The sequence below is a fragment of the Asparagus officinalis genome, chromosome 8 (assembly GCF_001876935.1).
Source record: "Asparagus officinalis chromosome 8, Aspof.V1, whole genome shotgun sequence".
Classification (NCBI taxonomy): Eukaryota; Viridiplantae; Streptophyta; class Magnoliopsida; order Asparagales; family Asparagaceae; genus Asparagus; species Asparagus officinalis.
Window position 1 is genome coordinate 66,560,153 of NC_033801.1, and position 21,139 is coordinate 66,581,291.

Genomic DNA, 21,139 nt, shown 5'->3' on the forward strand with positions numbered 1-21,139 from the left:
CCACACATTCGCACAAGCAACGAAAATGCCCTTTTATCCTTTTCTCTTCCAAACTGAATATTGGATGGAACAAAGGTGGAAGCTATTTTTTAATTGCTAAATTTATCATTAAGACTGTCGTTATTCTACAGATGGATTTGACTTATTGGTTTTTGCTCTTATTTCTCAGTACATCGGTTAGTATGTACCTGCGGCATTTTTCCTTTTTTCAAGTCTTCTAACTCTTTACTTATTTATAGAAATCAGTTGGACATGTATTATTGTATTAAATATCCATCTTTCTCTGTTCCACTACCGGTTAGCAACCTGCTTATTTGTGAAGTACTAAAGTCACTTTTGGATTTGTGAATAGGTTCATATGGAGAGGTGTACCAGGCTGATTGGAATGGCACGGTGAGTAGTATTATATGACTTGGATTGTTTGTAATTAGTTATATTCCATTAAAGCCTTCCAAGAGAATGAAAGATATCGGACTAGCCGGCAAGGAGAACAATAATGTTCTTAGCTTATTCTCTCACCCTCCCTCCTCTCTGAAGGTGTGAGTTCCTTTAGTGAGTCCGTTTTGTGTGTATTCGAATTCCTTAATTGCAGATGACATTTACCTGAATACAACAGATTGATTTTATAAAAGCTATCTGAAGAACAACAGATTGTTTTTAGGTAAATGTGATCTGCAATTAAGTTCCAAGCCTTCTCATTATTTATTTTTACCTAGAGCATGTGTGTTTTTTAATAAAAGAAATTGCAGATTTGTGGAGGTACATGCATAATGAGATAATGTGCTCCCTGTGTACATTATGTAAAATTTCGAGCTTGTCTATTTTTTCTTCCTCACACTCTCACCCCCATACCCTCTACCCCACACCCCAACCTCCACCGCTCTACCTACAAAAATAAACCTGAACTGGTGGCTGATGCATGTTGTTGCTGATATTTTGACATACATGTGGTTTGCTTTTGATTACCAGGAAGTAGCAGTGAAGAAATTCTTAGATCAAGATTTTTATGGGGACGCTTTGGATGAGTTTCGAAGTGAAGTACGTACATATCATTGTTGATATATAGATTTTCTTCATTTCTTTGCATTTTCATTTTTTTAGAATAGCTTATTTTAGTATGGTCTTGCACCATTGAGAAGCCAGTTTTGAAAAGTGGTGGTTGCATTTGATTAGGTGCGGATAATGCGCAGACTGCGACATCCAAATGTTGTTCTTTTTCTAGGTGCTGTTACTCGTCCTCCCAACCTCTCAATTGTTTCTGAGTTTCTTCCAAGGTATAAGATTTTTTTTGTATTTTTACAACTAGCACGATGTTATTTGAATGCCCATTCTAGTTCATTGAAATTTATCCTAGGAGTTAAATATATGCTTACGTTAAAACTTGGGTTGGAATTTACATTGATTGTATATATGTATTCTTTGTTCTAACGTAGATTGACTGTTGTCTTATTCTTTCACACTGTAGTTATTTATCTGTTAAAATGTTTTCATCTATACAAACAATTGGATTACAATAGATGAAGTATGTACTTTGGTTCCTATGGATAAAGTTCCCTCAATATCTTGTTCATTCGCAACAAAATGTTTTCATTTTGATCTTTTTTTCCTACTCGTCTTGATCCATCAGTCAGATTAGTTATTATTTTAATGTCCCTCATAATTGTCTTAGGTTATGTTTGTCTTTTTCATAGTGAGAGTATAGCTCATGTTTGTTTTTTCATCCGGTCGGGACTATTTTTAAGGAAGGAGTAATTATAATACCTAAAAGGGGGAGTCAAATAAACCCATCCCACCCTATCTTTACAATATAGGTATTAATCATCTAGGGGGATTTACATTTTTTAGCCAAAAATGCTCTTAGTCTTTTAATTTAACCAAATTTTATTTTAATCCTACCAATTTTTATTATAATTCTATCAAGTGTCTTTTTTCTGCGTTCTTTCTTTGTGATTTTTCACTGCGAATTAAGCCGCATTTTTCGCGTCTTTTTCGTTCGCCGTGAGTTTCCTCTGCAAAACTGCTTTCTTTCGTGTCTTTTTTGTTTTGTCTTTTTTAGCAGAAAACAACAAAAAAGTAGTTCTTTATTCGCTTGTACTTTCTTCAAAAGGAATAATAATTGAAACCATTCATGTTCAATACTAGCATGCAATCAAATCATAAATAAGTTAGGAATTTATACAAATCAATTTCTTACGAATTGAATTTCTTAATGTAAGTATATTGAATTTTTAACATGCCTCTAAAGATAATTTATGACCTATTGTTTCTTTCATTTATTCCTTACTGTTTCTAGTTTTTGTTCTCTCTCGTATTTAGGATCGTCAATTGTTCTTCAATTTTTGTAATTTCTTCATATAGAAGTTATTTTTTTCATTTGGGAGTCACAATAGTATTTTTAATACACTTTACCATCTTACAAACACGATGCATCATATGAATACATCATTTAATTGTCATAATCCGTGCTTTATCAATGTCATTTTTCCAAGATAACGCTTTGATTCCTTAGAAGTGGATATATTCAATTTATAGTGTTCAATATGACAAATCACTTTAAGTCTATATAGCATTATTTTTATTTTTTTTGCTAAATAGATGCATTAATACATGACTTGAGGACATGAAAGTCATTTTGATTAGATATTAGTGTGAATGGTCATGACCCCCCTAAAAGCAAATACTGGTATGGACTATTTTGAGTTAGTTTGAATGTTAGTTTGAGTGAAAACAAATATTGAACTAGACTAAAATAGTTCTAGGATATCATAGTCTAAGGACTATAGTTCGAAAGACACGAATACCTTAGCGCCAAGGATTAAAAACAAAGTGGCCCTAGCTTTGTGTAAAGGCTGCGTCCTGTCGCGTCCGCCCCCCGACCGGCCGTCCGCCTCAACCCCCTCCCGCCCCGCAGCTCGCACCCCGCCGACCTCCGCCGCCCATCATCCTCCACCCACTCACTCCAACCCTGCTCTAGCCCTGGAGAACTAGCTCCCACCACATCGCACATCAATTACCCCTTGTCAGATCCCTCTCCAACACTTCAGACCACCCCTCCCCGGCCGCCTCCTCGGGCCTTTTCACATGCTTATTTCTCCTCTTGCAGCTAGTATTGGACAAACAATCATGTTTTTGTTGGTGGGAGTTTGAATTTAGACAATGATGGAAAATGGTTACGCTATCTTGAAGAGCGGTAAGCATTTACTAAGATGTTAGATCATAATACCCTTGATGAATGATATAGGTCTACATGTTTGGTTGTTTCTAGTAAAGATCTTCAATGTATCTAAGAATGTATTTGTACAGAGTTTTGGAATTAATTCAACCACCATTTTTTAGCTTCCCATTTAGCCTTTATATTCCATGAAAATATATTTGTGTATCCGTCATATTTCACAGTAAGAAACCATCACATTTTCATATCACATGAGTACCCCAAAATAAGGTACATCGCATAAGTTGTCAGGATTGCAATAGTGATGTTTGGGAGGCCCTAGAACTTAATGATCGAAGCAACTATAAGTATGAGATGGATTATATGAAGACGTGTAGGAACGTGAGAACTAAGAATAATGTTCGGAAAAATCATAAATTATTATAGAAGATGTACTATAGCAATCAACACGTATTTTTGCTATTGTAGGAAGTACTATAACAATAGTAGTCATGAGAGGCTATGACAACCTATATTGTAGTATTTGCAAGATTAGCAATCGTGGGCAATGACAAAAATAATTATAACAGTTGTAAAAATGACCTAAAAATTCTAAAAAAATGATTGTAGCAATCATAAGTGCAATCATAAGTGCAATCATAAGTGCTATAGCCATTGCCAATGTTCAAAAACACGATTTAATTATATGTGCGGATTGAGAGTGCTTAATGATTAATTTGGTTATGCATTGATCAATTGGATTATGCGGAATTGTGCAATTTTGGATTTATAATATATATTTATTATTTATCATATATTAAACTGCATAAAAATTCATGAAAAATAGAATATATGCTTAGAAGCTCCGGTAATCTTTTTTGCTGGAGAGCTTCGAAGGGAATGCTAGAGAACTTGAAGTGATCATCAGAGAGTGTGTTGGGAGAGCATCCGAGGTCGTACAATATTTCTGTGAGTTTTTGCAAATAGCACAAGATCAAGCAATCGTCGACGAAGACCGAAGATATTTGTTGTAGCCGCTGGGTTTGATCAAGATAGAAGAGTAGCTTAACTTTGGGAAAACTTTAGAGTTGGGGTTTTTACTTTAGTAATCGGGTCCAATTGTAGTAAACAGGTTTAACCCAAACAAGATTTAAAGAAAAGTGCATGCATAAAAAAACTATGTGAGCGCTTACTGAAAATGCGCCTAATTATGCGAATGCCCACAAAGTAGAACGCTTTTACCATAATCTGAGCCTGCTTAGGCATAAAGTAGCCGCTTGATCCGCATTTTAGTACGCTATCCCATTGTAGTAATTTTTGTGGCAGTAGCAAAATTGTGTTGGTAGGTTTATGTATTACTATATTGTTCACATGCCTAAAATCTACCAGTGGATCTCTTAGCTCTGATTAGAAAATCGTGATGTCCAAAATGGGTAAGGAATTAGAGTTTGAGTAAGGGGATGACTAGAATTTTTGTAGATATTTGGAGGGAAAAAAGAGAAGTTAGGATTGGATATCTCATTGGATTCATTCCGAGATAAGGGTTTATACTTAAAATTAGGGTTCTATACCTAATAGTCACCACTAATCAATTAGTCATCAATTATCAATAGTCACCAATAATCAATGTTTTTTTTCTTCCATTCATCAAATTGCCATTCAGTGATGAGAAAATGAAGTATTATAGCCGTTTAATTGGTCAAATGAATTTAAGAATTAAGAAACCTAATCAAATGAGGAGGAAACTGAAAGATCTGCTTTTTTATTACGCTTATAATTGATAAATAAAATCAAAAGTATTTTACCTTTTCAAAGATTTGAAAAAAGAAAATCATTTGTATATTATATAACTAACCCAAAATAATTAGATGCTTTGCTAAATTTTCCATCTCTTCAAGCATGAACGAGATTGACTCCCACTCTCAATTGTATAATCCTCTTATGAACTATTTCGGCATCAAAGAGCCATAAAAAACGGTAGGAAATAAGATATTTGGGAGATAATTTATGTCTTACATCCAAAAGTGACCAAACTCTTCAGAGCTAAGACACATTTTGGGAGAGAATTTACGGTTGTTAGAGTATCTTCTTATTAGGAAGAAATATACAATAACACAAATGGAGATCTTTCTATTTTAGAAGGATCTATTTTAAGGAAATTTTCTACAAGGTAATGGGTAAGAATAGACTGTAGCAGAACACTTTCTGATTTAGGCAGCCATAATTGACTATAATCTATACTTGGTATGTTGGCAATTTATGAACGCTTAGTAACAATTTATATGGAAAAGGTATGCACCTACTTAGTGCGTAAAAATATACTTAAGAATTTAGGCCATCCTAGGATTGGCCACTACTAACACTATTTCATATATGGTTCTGCCTTTGTTGGCTCTGTAGCCAGTCTCTTGCATACGGTCATCTAATTTGCATATAGTGCATAGCGTATACGTACTTTGTAGGATGATTCTTACACTTACACCCTGGGAAGTTAATCTTCTATGTATATAGTCATGAAACATTGTTAAACATATACAACTAAATTTAATCTTTCTCATGGTAAATTTTAAAATCACCCTTCAAATATTGTTGTTTGCTCATAAGCAGAAAAAGATGACATCTTGCACAGCAATATCCATTACCCTCCACAATATGAGCAATCGAAGTACTGTATAACAATAAATTAATGTTACTATTTTATATTTTGCGTTGTCTGCATTTAATACTGAACTTTGTGTATCTACTTCTTTGTTTCTTTTTTGCTTGCATTCCTCTAGCATAGCTAGATTTATACTACTTTCATCAGACCTTTTGCACTTTATATTCTATCAAAAACAAACATCCGTTTTACTTTCAAGGGCCAAAATTTTTCTACCTACAAAATGAAAGATACGTGCATTACCAGTACACTATTGTCCTCCTACATATGGAACTCACTATTTGCAACTGATAACAGAGTCATGTGGGGCCTGCATGTTCTTTATATCAACAACCTTTTATGTAGTAAAGCTTTCAGAAAATTTTGTGGGGATAAAAACAAATTTTGTACTTTAGAAAACTGTAAAATAAAACATCATACATATGCGACTACATTTTTTGCTTCTTTGCTTACGCAACTTTTGTAGAGCTAAATCTTCATGCTGCCTTTATTAATTTAAATCTCCACCTCTCACACACACACACACACACACACATAATGCTTGGTACTAAGCGCTAACTTGGTGCTTGATAGTGAGGTGGTTCATTCCCATCCACTCGCTTTAAGAGGGGACCGCATTCACATGAGTTGAATAATTAAAGGGTCTTTATTTTCAAGTGGGGATCATTTGAATGAGTGGATGAGAATGAGCCACCTCAAAGCCAAGCAGAAAGATTGTGCTTTGTATCAAGCATACCCATTTTCCTTGCACACACACATCTTAATCGACATGTGTTTGCATCAGAACTCTCTTTCTGCACACAATTTCCAGAGAGCTCAATCGTTATGCTATTTTTTTATTATTATTTTCCATCTTGACCTCACAAAAAATATAGTTCCTTCTTAATGAACATGCTATCGTATCAGAACTGTGTGTGAGAAATTTGACTATTCTTAGGGGTTGGGGCATAGTTATATTACTTTACGCCCACCTAGCAAATTACATAGTGTGTTTGTGCATAGTGTGTTTGTAAAATATAACAATCTTTTTCTGTTTAGGTTCTACAGAACATTTATTCTGTCCTAATAAACACAATTTGCATCAGAACAATAAAGGATACATTTTTACAACTTATAGTTTTTGGATTATGAGATTCTTTTAGTTATATTAAGAAAAAGTGTTCATTTTACGACCGCTTGACGTATGAGTAAAAGATTATAAAAAACATGTGATTCTTGTTTAAAGAATTAAATCAATTAATAACATATAGATCAATGTGAACTGATTAGATCATCAAATTTTGATGCACTATCCTGCAGTTTTTTTAGCCGTTCCCTAAGATGAACTTTGTCAGTTTGAACTTATGCTTGTGAAATTCATATATTTTCCACATTATACCTTTGTAGCAGCTTAAGGGCTTGGATTTTTGTCTCATCTATCACTGCTCACTATTTGTTGTTTTCCACACATTACACACTATTTTTAGAACCATACAATTGATCTCGTTTGCACTGTTTGACTACCTCTGGTATCTAAATTGCTAACCTTCATTCACTTTGTAAACGCTAAAGCTGTTTGCATCTCAACATGTCCCCTTTCACTAGTTGGCTTACTTGCTATTTTATTTTCCAGGGGAAGCTTGTACAGGATTCTTCATCGACCTCATTCTCAGATTGATGAAAAGCGTAGGATTAAGATGGCCCTCGATGTGGTACTAGTTCTGAACACTTATAGATCCATGTACTTATCTATAAGTTTTTAAGTGAAAATTTTCCCAACATAGTATTCTTTTTGTTCTTTGTAGGCCAAGGGAATGAACTGTTTGCACACCAGTACTCCAACAATTGTTCATCGTGACCTTAAATCGCCTAATTTGTTGGTTGACAAGAACTGGACTGTTAAGGTATATAATTATGTTTTGCGAAACTAGAACTTTGATTTTGCATGTATTATGTAGTTTTTAGTAGGTTCTGCTTTGGACCACACTTCATATATCCTATGGTTACTCAAATGCTGTTGGTGTCATTATTTTGCACTGCATTTATTGTGTGACGTCAGAAATTACAATCTTAATTACTACATGTTTGTCTATCAGCCCCCTATGTAAAGATGTATCTTTGCTTTGGTTGTTAGTTGTGAATTTTGATAGGTTGTAGGTTCTTGACATCTTGTGGAACTTGCTTTCATTTATAACCATATTTGGGTAAGCTTTTTCACCATGACTACTGCATTATGTTCATTATCTTCTAAACTATGTTAATCTAGATGACCTATTCATTAGAATATTCTTTACCTGTCATCTTATTTGTATGCCCATCTTACTCCGCCTATTCATAATCGTCTACTTTCATCATTGTTTTTGTCAATTACATTGCTATAATAGTAAAATGTTTTGTTCAATAAGAGGGATTTTTTGTCACTTATATGTAGCAACTAACTTGTCCATAGCATTAGCCAAGGATACTCATGTTATTATGCTGTAATGATATGGCACAGGATGTTATTGCGCTGATTCTTTTTAATTGCCAAGAATATGTATGTGCACTGAAAGAAGTATGCACATCCAAAAGTCCAGGAATTATTAAAAAAAAAAATGGTCCGTCGACTTCCATCAATTTGTAGGATCAGCTACAGTAGCAAATTTGTTGAGTATAACTGTCTGAAAGTTCATCTTGTTAGCTAAGTAATGAGTATAGGTTTGTCATAACAGCGAGACTACAGGTTATAGTTGATGATGTCAGTTGGTTTAGAGCAAGTCAAAAATACTGCCTGAACCTTTCCCTGGATAGAGTCCTACCATATGACATTACATTTTTGGAATGATTCGTGTAACTTCTAATGTAACTGTGCTAGGTTGATGCCACTCATTGGAGTTAGAGAGGAATTCTCGACTCTCGAGACATAAAATGCATTTACCAATCTGATGAGCTCAATAGAATCTGTCTTCTCTCATGAGTGTATACCCAGTTACATTTCCCTCTTCTATTGGGAAATACTTCTCAACTGAAATTTCTGACTATGACCTGAAATAATGGGTAATTGCCACCTGTTGCTCCGTACTGGATTGTATGTGCGATGTGCTCTGGCATAGGAAGCCACAGCTCCGAAATACATGCATCAGCCTCATCTAATGCGCGTACTTGTATGCTACCTGATTACGCGTACATCGCCATTATGGTTAATCCTAACTCAGCACATTTCGTAGCTTAATCAGGATTGTGTCCTATCAATTTTAACCACCAAAAATTGGCTTGTCAATGTTCTTGGGGGGAAAAACTCTAATTAGAAGTGGGATATCTTGATCAAATAACAATCCTATACTTAAAGCAAACCCTAACTAATCCTTAGAGCATGCTTGGCAAGCCGGTTGGGACAAAATAATTTGATATTTTTTGGCTTCGTTAGAATTCTAATCCGAGGAAATGGGTTTCTAAATCTCATTTGATCCCATTCTGTTATGCACATGGAAACTTGATGGAATCACAAAATGCTGATGGATCCGTCGTCTACAATTCCAGAATAAAATCTTACAGACCAATTGTTCATTCCTTGTGGTTTTGCCCATTATTATGGAAGCATAAAAATGGAATCAAAGACAAGATTCATCCTATATGCGAACTGTGGCACCAACTTGATTTAGCTGGTTCAAATTCCATTTTATAAACTCATGAAAACCCTGAAAATGAATGAAATTTGCACACTTCTTCATCGAATTCCATTTTTTATTCTTATTGTCCCACTTGCCCTAGAGTCTCTTAGGATCCAACTTATCAGATCCATATATTATCTCATTTAGTTTGGGGGGGGGGGGGGGGGAAATTCAGGTCAAATTTTGGAAGAGAAGTTCGGGTCAAAATTTTTTAAAAGTGACTTTTTAATCCAAAAAAACAATCACTGAAGCTCTAAATTGGCAAAAAACTAAACAATTTACAAATTGAGAGCATTTTGACAAAATGATTGTAGTTCGGCTTGGCTCGATTTAAAACAAAAAAATGCTCCCTCGTTTGATTGACACCTGAATCCAAAAATACTTGTGTGTATCTGAATTATTATCTAGTTGTTGAGTCTACTTTTGTGATTACAGAATCCGTTTCCAGTCACTGTTGTATAAATTATCTGTAAATGACATATGTAAGCTAGATTCAATTATTTTCTCTATCTGCGCCTCTCTTTCTTATCTCTTTGACATCATCAAATTTGCTTATTTTCTCCCTTTAAAATATCAGTTCTGTCGTGTAACTTTATAGGGATCTAGATAGCTCCTATTTTCCTGCAATGCTTTATGAAGTATTTGAGAATCCCCATGTTGCATTCCTGTAATCCCTCATACAATTCTGTAGGCAAAACCAGAGAAGAAAGTGGCAGTTTCTGTTTAGCCTTTTATAAACAGTTTAGGCTAAGCACTTCAAGGTCACTATTTAGTATTATGATTAAATACTTTGTTCATGTAGAAATAGATTTTGAGAATCCACAATCAGCTTTATGTACTGTACAGTTTTTAGAACTCCATTTTACTTGTCACTAGTGTTACCTAGATGAGCTACACAGGTTTTAAGTGGCTGGACATCGTTAGTATCCATCATGGAGACCTCCTGAAAATCTGATATCGAAACATGATAATTACATCGATAGGTATGCAAATATGTAGGTAATTGTGTACGTAATGTGTAACCGACTACAAAATAGGTCAACATTCAACAAATAACTTTCAGTTATCTAATGCGATCTAGTTTAAAAACAGCATAGAACTACTGTACATTGTGATATATTCATAGTTTGATTATGCAAAATGTCTGACAAGAGCATCTTGGTGTCTGACTCGTCAAAAACCTTAATTTTTAAATGTATGGTACTTCTTGTCTGTAGTTCTATGTTGTTTTTTGTCTTAGAAAATACTTTTAGCTCATGGAAGGAAGGTAGGTTGATCTACCTGCAGGAGTTTCCTAGTTCCATCATCATGTATTAGCACCAATTTCATGATATGAGCGAAAATAGGCTCGCTTCAGCCTTATGCCACAATTCTTATTGTGCGGCTACTCAGAGCATCCTTCCTGATTTATAATCAGAGAGAGAAAAGTGAAAAAAATCAACAGGTTTGTTTCGCAATTTTCATTCAGAACCATTGGCAACAATTGGGCCGGTATCTATTTAAAATCAAAGCTAGTGCTTCTTACATAATTCTTGTGCATTTATGATCTGATATATCTTGACATCAACCAATAGTAATTCAGTCCAAGCAACTCAAGTGTTGTATAGCAGTATCTTCTTGAAATACACTCCATTCAACTCCCATAACATGTAGGACATGTTTTGTGAAATTTTGGACAATGTATAGAGAACAGGATTTAAACTTGATTTTCTGATGAACTATTTTACCTCAATAACGTGAGCGATAAATCTTTAAGTTTCCTAGTGCTCTTCGGCAGTGTTTTGGTGACTGATTTACCTTCAAGTTATCTGATGGAGAAGAAAATTGCAGGTTTGTGATTTCGGTCTTTCACGCTTAAAGCACAGTACATTTCTGTCATCCAAGTCCACTGCTGGAACTGTAAGTAGTTAATATTTGTGATGATAGATTTGACTACTTGTGGTATAGGATAGAAATGTTGCATTTTCACTTTAAACTAATATACTTTGTTGTTCCAGCCGGAGTGGATGGCACCTGAAGTCTTGCGCAATGAGCAATCAAATGAAAAGTATGTCTTAGTTTAAGCCTTTTTGTGATAATTTATTTGTTTTGGCTTATCCACCATGCAGTACAATCTTTTCTATTTCTCCTATATATGCTATCAAATAAGTTCGATAAATTGTCAAAGTTCTGGTTACAATTGCTTATACCTTAGGTTTGTCCTATTTTTTTTCCCTCTAAATGGTATGAACCATATTCTCGAGATGATAACGTCCCTTGAAAAATTCCCTCTTTTGGAACTTGTACCAGGTGTGATGTATATAGCTTTGGTGTCATCTTATGGGAGCTTGCAACTCTGAGGAAGCCTTGGCATGGGATGAATCCAATGCAGGTGGTTGGGGCAGTTGGGTTCCAAGATCGACGTCTGGACATCCCAAAAGAAGTTGATCCCTTGGTTGCGAGGATAATTCTGGAGTGCTGGCAAACGTGAGTGTCATGGGATGAAAAACATCTTTTCAAATCTGTGTGGGCTATGCTGTTAAGGGCATAGAACGGAAAAAATTCCCTATAGAGGGCACTCTAGAAAAATCATATAGGGATAGAGATGAAGACGTCTGACCTAGCATGAATCTTGATGCATATATGATTATCAACAATCATTACAATTGCACTAGTAGATAGTACTAACTGCACTATAGCTGATGTGTGCATCAAGATTCATGCTAGTCCAAATATCTTCATTTCTCCCTATACGATTTTGTATTTAGGGCTCTCGCTCCATTTTGTTCATTGATCTTCTTACTCAAATGGCTCTCGTGCTTCTGTTTTCTCAGTGAACCAAGCTTGCGCCCTTCCTTTGCACAACTCATGACCGCGCTCAAATCACTGCAGCGCCTCATGATCCCTCCCCATCAGGAGTCGCAGAGCACACCGCTCCCTCAAGAAATACATGTGAACTCCACGCCTTGAGGTTTCCAATATGTGAATAAGCGATTGAGTATATTTTTTGAAGATTCAGGTTCTGAAAGGAGGAAATGAACAGAAAATGTGCATGCTATAAGTGGTCTGTATCTCTAACTCCCGGGTATTGCTGCTGCATCCAAAAAACTTGTGGCAGTGATTGTATATAAAATGTCAGTGCTGTTGATAATCTTAAAGAGTTTGTGTTGAGTGTGAATGCTGCATCGAAACCGATGAGCATGTTACATATCATGGAGGAAGGGGAAGTGAGGATTTGAATTGGTGAGGTCGAATATCAATCAAATCAATATGATGTATACTATGTATGTTGATAGTGTATTATTGCTGTAAACTAATATCATGTCTTCTGATTGGAATAAGAAGAAAAGAATTGCCTTGATTATACAAAAACCAAAAGGTACTGTTTACTACATTCGCTCTAGAAGATAGTTCATGATGCCAATCTAATTTTTTATTTGTATACATCATTTCTAATCTAATCCTCTGAACTGATGTGTGCTTTCTCTTGGATTTTTGACACTTTCGCAAGATTACAACACCTTTTCTCTCTATATATTTTAGCTTCTGTAGGCGGATTACACATCAAAATCCATGATATTCTCTAAATTTGTGGTTTGCTAAGAGAGTGGATGATGGAGAAGGCCTCAGATGCGTGTGGTATGCAGCAAGTTTTATTGGGTTTGTTATATATTTTTTTCACTAATGCAATACTCATCAATTATTGATGTTGAATGAGGCTCTGATCGCTTGCAGTTTATGAATCCCCAGTGAGTTTTTGAGGCATGGAATCATTCTGCATATTAAAAGTTGCATTGGTTAACCCTAATAAGCAAATGAGCCAGAAAGGTGGCTGATCTTCTAGACTATAAAAATGTAAAGCAAATTATTGTAACTTGTTGCTTAAGTCAAAAGCTGGAGACTTAAACTTGTCGAAAGTACCATGAATGGTTACTTGCTGTCAAGATAAAAGCTTGGATAGACAGATTGAAGTGCCACTGGAAATCGAAAAACTACAGTGAAAATCCTAGCTTTGTCTTCGCATCCTGTCATTGTATAATTATTTCAGGAAGATACCCCTTGAACTCACCTGCTTTATTTCGACAATTTTCTGACTATTAAATGTTTTGTGCATAGACCGAACTTTTCTGACTATGAAATAATTCAGACTATGAAGATAACCACGACAGATCTCAAAACTACAATACTTAGCATCAAAAGCCAAACATTCCCCAGAGGGACTCTATAAAATCCACCTCAACATACAAATCTATTTCAAAAAGCTTGGTATTCTTCTTTCCACTTGGTTTTGTATTATTCCCGCTCTTTTATTTCTGTTATTCATAAATCATAACAAGAAACTTTGTGCTGATTTCTTGGTAGACAAGGATTGTAAACGACAAAAGATAGACAAATCATAATTGGCCACTCTCAGTGATTCTTAAGGATCTTAATCATGTCACTGCATTTTATAATTTCTGGGAAAAGTACAGGCACTATGATCAGGTTGAACAAAATGAACATACTCTCTGATCAAATGGAGCCAAGTCACTCGAGTAACCCAGAAAAGAAATCCAAAGGACCATCTCATTGCCTGCTATGTAATCCTTCATTTCCCAGCAAAGAACTTTCACTGGTTGTGCAATAATTGGTATTACTTTAAACCGCCTGCTGAGCTCGATGATGACGATGAGCTCTCTTATGTGCACGCAATCGTTTCCTTGACACCGTGCTGTCATCAGCGCGAGAGGTCTCCATGTTTGTGTTTGCTTCTTCTCTGTGCCCAAAAATGAAATCAAGAGGATCTACAAACGTATCTGCTGTACTCTGCCGCTGGAGAATCATGGGCATTGATCAAAACTTAAATCAATACAATTGCGTTACAACATGTGTTGTGTATTGTTTTGAGTTAATTGCACATAGTCCCCCTGTAGTATCACTGTTCTGGACTTAGTAGCAGTGTAGTTTCGTCATTGCAGATCGACCCCCATGGATTTATTATTATTATTATTATTATTATTATTATTATTATTATTATTATTATTATTATTATTTTACTCTTTTTGTCCTCAAATACACGCTAATTTCACCCTGGGGCAACATGTCTAAATCTCACCCAAGATAAAAGATTTCAAAAAATTTAACCTGGGGGTCTATTTGCAACAATGCAACAACAGGGCAGTAAGTTCAAATTTCAAAACAACAACACGAAAGGGGCTCTACGTGCAATTAACCTTTGTTCATTATGGTTGTTCAATTATATACATACCATGAATTGCTTCATTTGTGGGCTATCAGGTTTCTCATGGAAACTGGAAGGTTCATCATCTTCAGACTTGTGAGCACCAGAATCATCGTAGTATATATTCCGAAATCTCCATCTAACATAGGGTTTATCAGGATTTGAATCACTGAATACTTCCTCAGAATAGAAATGTTTCTTCACAAGCTTCATTCTTGAAGCATTGTTATAGTGCTTTGTCAAGATTCTGCAAAACATGAAATATGAATGATGTGAAAAGCAGTACGCAAATGTAAAAGGTTCAGATAACTTTGAATGATAACAATAATATACAATTTGCTAGAGACAGTAAAATCATAGTTACACTTTAGACAAGATAAATGTATATATTATTTTATGTTGAGCAATATGGAGGAACTTGGTACCAAGCACAAGTTTTTGTGCTTGGTAGTGAGGTGACACATTCCCATCCACTCATTCAAATGGGGGACCACATTCACATGAGTTAGAGAGTGGATAGGAATGGGCCACCATAGTACCAAGCACAAAATTTGTGCTTGGTACCAGGTCCCTACATTTTTCTCTTTTATGTCATACAACTTTAAACTACATATTTGAATTTTGAAAGTAGTAGTAGTGCAATACAAGCTGTCATTGATGAACAAATAAATATCAGTTTAGGCAGCATGCAACATAGCAAGCAATTATAGTGAATATCAAAATACAGCAGAGGGAAATGGAGATGCTTCAAGTGTTGCCAAGTCAGGCATTTACTCAAACTGTATGTTGGGAAAAGGGAACATACATCTGTGCTAACTCCCTCTGCATCCGACTTCCTTCAAGTTCTAGGATTTGATTAACACATGAATTAAGGGACCCATTAAATCTCCACATTCCAGCAACAATAGCAGAACCTGCAGTTTGTGTATTGGATCATTAGAAGGCAAGTGGCACATAACATTACGTATTCTCATGCAAATATGCAATACCTAGAGAACATGAAATCCAAACAAGCCAACAGCCAACCAAAATTGCAAAATGAAAACCAGACAATATCACAGAACAGTTAACATGGGTCTAACGTTTATGTGATCATATTCCAAATTCTACAAGTATTTCCAATGATCTTCTACCTCTTAGATCTCTGTCTGTGATTATTTAATTAGCAGCATTTGGATACTTGTTTAGACCATTCGCATCTCGAAAGTAAAATAAACACTCATCGAACACAATACCTCCTGTAGTATCGCTCTTTTGAACTTACTACCCATGTAATTTCATTTTGGCAGACAGATAATTTTCCTTTTTGTACTACCCTCAGATACGCACTACGTTGCAGTGATCTGCCACTTAGATCCCTCTTTTGTGGATCCTTATAAGCACACAATAGCAATAAAACACACACACACACACACAAAAAAAACCCGCTAAAAAAGAGAGAGAGAGAGAAAAGAAAAAAGAAAAAGAAAAAAAACAGCAGAAGACTTCGAAGAGGATGATACTGACAAAATCACAGCTGTTACTTAGCACTACAAGATACATGATTATGTTGAAGCGCAATGCAATTGAAAATAAAGATAACACATAACGTAACACTTTCCTCTTGATACATGAAACACAAAACAATGTTAGTGTAGGTTACATGTTTTAGTATTTATCTAAATATTCAATAGGGAAAAAGTATTCACAATGATTTTAATAAATAGAAGCATCACAATTTTTAGATATAACATCACGATTATCAAAGAAATCATCACAATTTCTCAACAAACATACGTCATAAATACAAGAGAAAAGTGCATGTAGTTCAAGTCTAAAACTTAAAAAAAAAGAAACAAATAAAACACTCTCAAGTCTTAAGCAATGTTGAAAATGCAATTATGTATAACTTAAGACCTCTTGATAGCTTAAAGCCCATAATATAGTTTACGTATTTTCTTATTGTGTACTTAAAAAAAATCAAAGATGTTCATACTAACTTTAAAAATTAGGAATATAATTTCAAAATAAAAAATATTCTTAATAAAAATCACAGAGGGTTTTTTCCACAGAAACCACCTTTAAAGTAGGGTGACAAAAAAAAAAAAAACCAATTATTAAAAATTTAAATTTCAACGAATATTGAAATCACTTTTTAAGGGGGTTTCCGTTGCAATCAACCACCTTATCCTATTAAAATGCTCAATTAAAATTCTCAAAATGCCCTCGAAAAATACACATGAACCAAATCAGAGTTTTCTAGGGCCTGTTACGTGTATTTTTCAAGGGTATTTTGGAGATTTCAAGAGAAATGTCGTTAGAGAATAGGTCAAGGTGGTTAATTACTACTGGAACCCCTTTAAAGGTGGTTTCTTTATTAATTGAACCTTAAAGGAGATTTTCACATTGTCACCTTAGTTTAAAGGTGGTTTTTTTTGAAAATCATATTCTTTAATTTACTACAAGCTCTATAGATTTACTAACAAGTATGACAATACAATATTCAAATATATAATCACAAATTTACATCTTGTTCATAATTTCACATTCATATTATTAGTCACATTCATAATTTCACAATCACATAAAAATGTCTCCAACCTAAGCCATGGAGGCGTATCAAACAATTCAAAAGTAATTACTCAAGTACTTCAAGTTTTAAGGAAATGTTCTCAGATCGGTGCTAGAAAAGTTGGTTTCCAAGTCTAGTTAAAGATCTACTAGTTTCGGAAAACATCAGTGTGCAGTAAATTGAATGATCTGTGATGTTTCCTAGGTCGGTGTACCCAACTTCTGCCTTTTTTAAAAATAGAAAGAATATGTACCCCCTTTCTTTTTAAAATTTATAGATAGCCATAGAAATGTGCTCTCAACATACCCACTGATGTGTTGAACCTTTGCCCATATGTGAGACGCCTAGTTGCTGCATGATAAAATTACCACATTTCATCAGTAAATAAAAAGAAGCTTACTGCAATAGAATACATAATATTGTTGTTAACAACAAAAGGCGGTAGCAGAAATATTATTAAAAAATTGAGCGTCAAGAACCATAGTAAACTATATCACCAAATTAAATTCACTATGCTGATCAAATTGCCAAAAATCCAAGAGGAAGACCTCGTACAATACAAAACTTTACCTCATTTACCTTATAAACTGCAGTGATGAGGAGTTCATAGATTGCATGAAAATCCTCTTGTTCATTAACAATAGGGAGAAAAACAGTAAGACAAATAAGGAATTGGTGTTAGAATGTATAAAGACCTACGCAACCTCCCGAATCTAAAGGCTGAGAGCACAAAGGACAGTTGAACAAGCTTCCTTGGAAGTTTATTGACAACTAAAAGGGTGAACATGGAATTGACTGGATGTGGCAGAAACATTAAAGACCTCTCTTACTAGAATACATTATTTTAGACAGATGGTGGTTGAAAAGTTGTCAGTCCAGGTTGGTTTTAACACATTAGATGAATGCAATGTAATGCATGGTTGTTAGTACAGGGAAACTTGACTGGGAAGAAAACAGGTTTCATACTTGTTGGAGGACAAAAACTCAAACGGGAACAAAGAAATGACAGAGCTTGACAGAGCTTGACATAAACCTCTACAGCATAGCATACCCTGCTGAGGAACTGCCATCACAATTCAAATATGAAAGTTTCTTATGTTGTTTCTCCCTAGTGACTAGCATTTTCATCACAACTTTAAGCACAATAAGCAATAGTGAGTTTCCAAAGTACCCGAGGAAATTATAAACAACTATGACTGACAAGATTCTAAGGAGAATTGAATGGACATGGGACATATATATGATATTAATGGGACATGCCAATTTCTTACAAAATAGGACATGGAGACACAATGACATAATACCAGATAATATATAAGTTGAAGAAAATTCACATATACATATCAACATTCTATAGAAGTTTAGTTTGATGGCATTAAATATTTATAGTAGAAGTAGTAAATATCTCACTATGAACAAAAATATTGATGTGTAGAATAGTTGTATGACAGTGTTAGAAAAGTGTCTTAAATTAAACACACATTATATAATTAAAGACTTTATTATAAGTGCTTGATGCATATACGCAAGGCATGCAAGGAAGTATGGATATTAGAGATAGGTGTCGGCATTTCAAACACAAGTACAACTTCATGATAATCATGAAGAACATAAACCCGAGCCTCTGAACCCATATAAAAGCAATATTTAGATCACATATAGTTTATTCCTTGCAGGCTCAAAGTCCACATAAAAAGAGAGATTCAGATCATGTCAAGCATTTACCAGTTGACAATGAAATATGTTGCATCTATCCAAACCAGGCTCCCTTCTTATACAAATAACTTGAAATGATGATATTTCATATGTTTGTAAAGCAAAGCTTAAAATTGAACAGAGAGAATAACATCAATGCATTTATTTACTAGCAATTCCATAAACTTTCTGCTCGTTCAATTATCAAAATGACTTCAATCCTGCCAGTATGCTAAAGCATACATGTACACACAACATTAGATAGAAATACCATGGAAATGGGCTAAATTAAAAAAAAAACGTTCATGTATTTAAAGATTTAATCATTTCTTTAATTGTTCCATTTCCATTAGGTAACTGGTTTCAACCCTTAAACTTCAATTCTTTACATATAAACCTATAAGTTCATTTACAAAAATCAAAGGTTTTCTCATATTAGACCCTAAATATTCCTACTTTCATGGCAATGTTACAGAAAGTGCTTGGCGGCCTAGGTGTTGGACTCGACGCCTAGAACCTAGGCATCTAGGTGGTTTTCCTATTTTTTATTTTTTAATTACAAAAGTTGATAGTAAATGTAAGTATTATTGAAAGTTGAGGTGCCAGGTTGGTGCCTAGGTGGATTTCTTTATTCGTTTAAGTGGTGTTAGATGGGGTTTTGCTGAAGATCGAAGCACGTAGAGGAAGTGTTCGTAGTGGGAAACTAAAGGAGTTTGGAGAAGGTTAGAGGATGTGGGGCTGCAACGGAGGAAATTATAATCAAGACCTAAAAGATGCAGTCCACATAGGCAAACCATATTACCCTTGGCGTTCCCAAAACCTAGGTGGGTAGCCTAGGTACCACCTAGGTGCTAGGCGCCAGACGGTCGGCCTAGATACCATCTAGGTGGGCCAGGTGGAGGTGTTTAAAACATTGTTTCATAGTAGACCGTTAAGTCTTCATATTTTTAGTTGACACCCCTACAATTCATCGTTTGATTGACCCAAGACTACAATGCCTTGTTGTAGGATGTTATAAGTTTGTAACACTAATTCCATGTTTGCATCTACTACTAGTATACTACTATTCAACTAGGAAATGTCAGACCTAAGTTGCATGAAAACGGGTACGGGTACGGGTACCGGTACCGGTGCTGGTGCGGGTATGGGTATGGGTACGGGACACAACAAATTTGTGAAATATAGGGTAAGGGGACACAACTACATTTATATATCGAGATTAATAATTTACATGAGAGCATTATTATTTTATGAATTATGAGCTATTTAACTTTAAATTCATATCATATTTTTAAGTTTCTTTTATTATGTTGATTGTCATACATTGGAAAATGCTCGTTTTTTAACTAGACAATCAAACCATTCTTTTAAATCATAGTTATCAACTTGGATATGATCTTAAACAACCAGACCCTTGTCTAACGAGTCTCAAGAAATGGACATGAAGTGTAGGGTATATGTTCAAGAAGTGTACAACAAGGATTTTAAATCAAAACATATATCATATAACTGAGTAAATGTCTAGGTAAATCATAAATGTATGCATATATCCAAGGAGTGTCCATGAAGTTAGGGTACGGGAAAATGCTGGGTACGTGCCGGGTACGGGTACGGCTTTATGATAGAAGTACTCAGGTAACACAGGGTCGGACTAACTCCAGCTCTTGAGGTGCTATTTTAGTGAGCAGTCTCTCCCCTTAATTGGAATGGACTCAAAGCTGGTTAGTAATAGCTCTTTAATTTAAGAGTTTTAAATAGTTGTATTTCTAATAATGATTGAGTGATAAAAAAACAAAGAAGTAAAAGCACACCCATCTTGAACAAAATGAAGATCTGCGGGCCTTCTATAAGAATAGGATAGACTTTAGAGTCGAATTGTCAACTCTTAATGGATCACACTCCTGCTTGTCCAGAGAGGAAGACGCTATGATTCATAAGTGGACTACTGGTTCTCCCTCAGAATTCGACCTATGCCGAACCATTATCTTTCCTTAAAAAAGTGAAGCAACTACCTTAAGTTATCAACACCACGCCCTCTTTTTTTCTTTTCAATACCCACCGCCATAAAATTAGATGTTGGAAAATGTCAAGTTCTACAAAAAAATAAATCCAAAAACTTGGAACCATAACGGTTACTCCTTTTTTTTAAGATTTAATCTCTTAGTCGCTTATCTAATCAGTTAAATAAGTCCACTTTATTGGAGTCGTGAAGTTTACGCCTTAGCAAAAAAAAAAAAAAAAAAAAAAAAAAAAG

At 35.0% G+C, this 21,139-nt stretch overlaps 2 protein-coding genes across 2 annotated transcripts in view; one reads left to right on the top strand and one right to left on the bottom strand.

Annotated features, from left to right (window-relative positions):
• The window catches only part of LOC109821326 (serine/threonine-protein kinase EDR1-like), a gene marked incomplete at its 5' end in the record, with an annotated part of 20,148 nt that extends 7,338 nt beyond the window's left edge, over positions 1–12,810 (top strand). Inside the window, 9 exon segments of the mRNA XM_020387516.1 lie at positions 353–393; positions 970–1,038; positions 1,174–1,274; positions 7,423–7,501; positions 7,595–7,693; positions 11,270–11,338; positions 11,437–11,486; positions 11,729–11,905; positions 12,253–12,810. Coding sequence (XP_020243105.1) covers positions 353–393; positions 970–1,038; positions 1,174–1,274; positions 7,423–7,501; positions 7,595–7,693; positions 11,270–11,338; positions 11,437–11,486; positions 11,729–11,905; positions 12,253–12,388 — 821 coding nt within the window.
• LOC109822380 overlaps positions 13,714–21,139 on the bottom strand; it is an 8,198-nt gene continuing 772 nt past the window's right edge. The window contains exons 3-6 of the mRNA XM_020388572.1: positions 17,497–17,541; positions 15,445–15,553; positions 14,667–14,886; positions 13,714–14,230 (exon numbers count right to left, since the gene is read on the bottom strand). Coding sequence (XP_020244161.1) covers positions 14,057–14,230; positions 14,667–14,886; positions 15,445–15,553; positions 17,497–17,541 — 548 coding nt within the window. The 3' untranslated portion in view covers positions 13,714–14,056. The remainder of the gene's footprint in view (positions 14,231–14,666; positions 14,887–15,444; positions 15,554–17,496; positions 17,542–21,139) is intronic.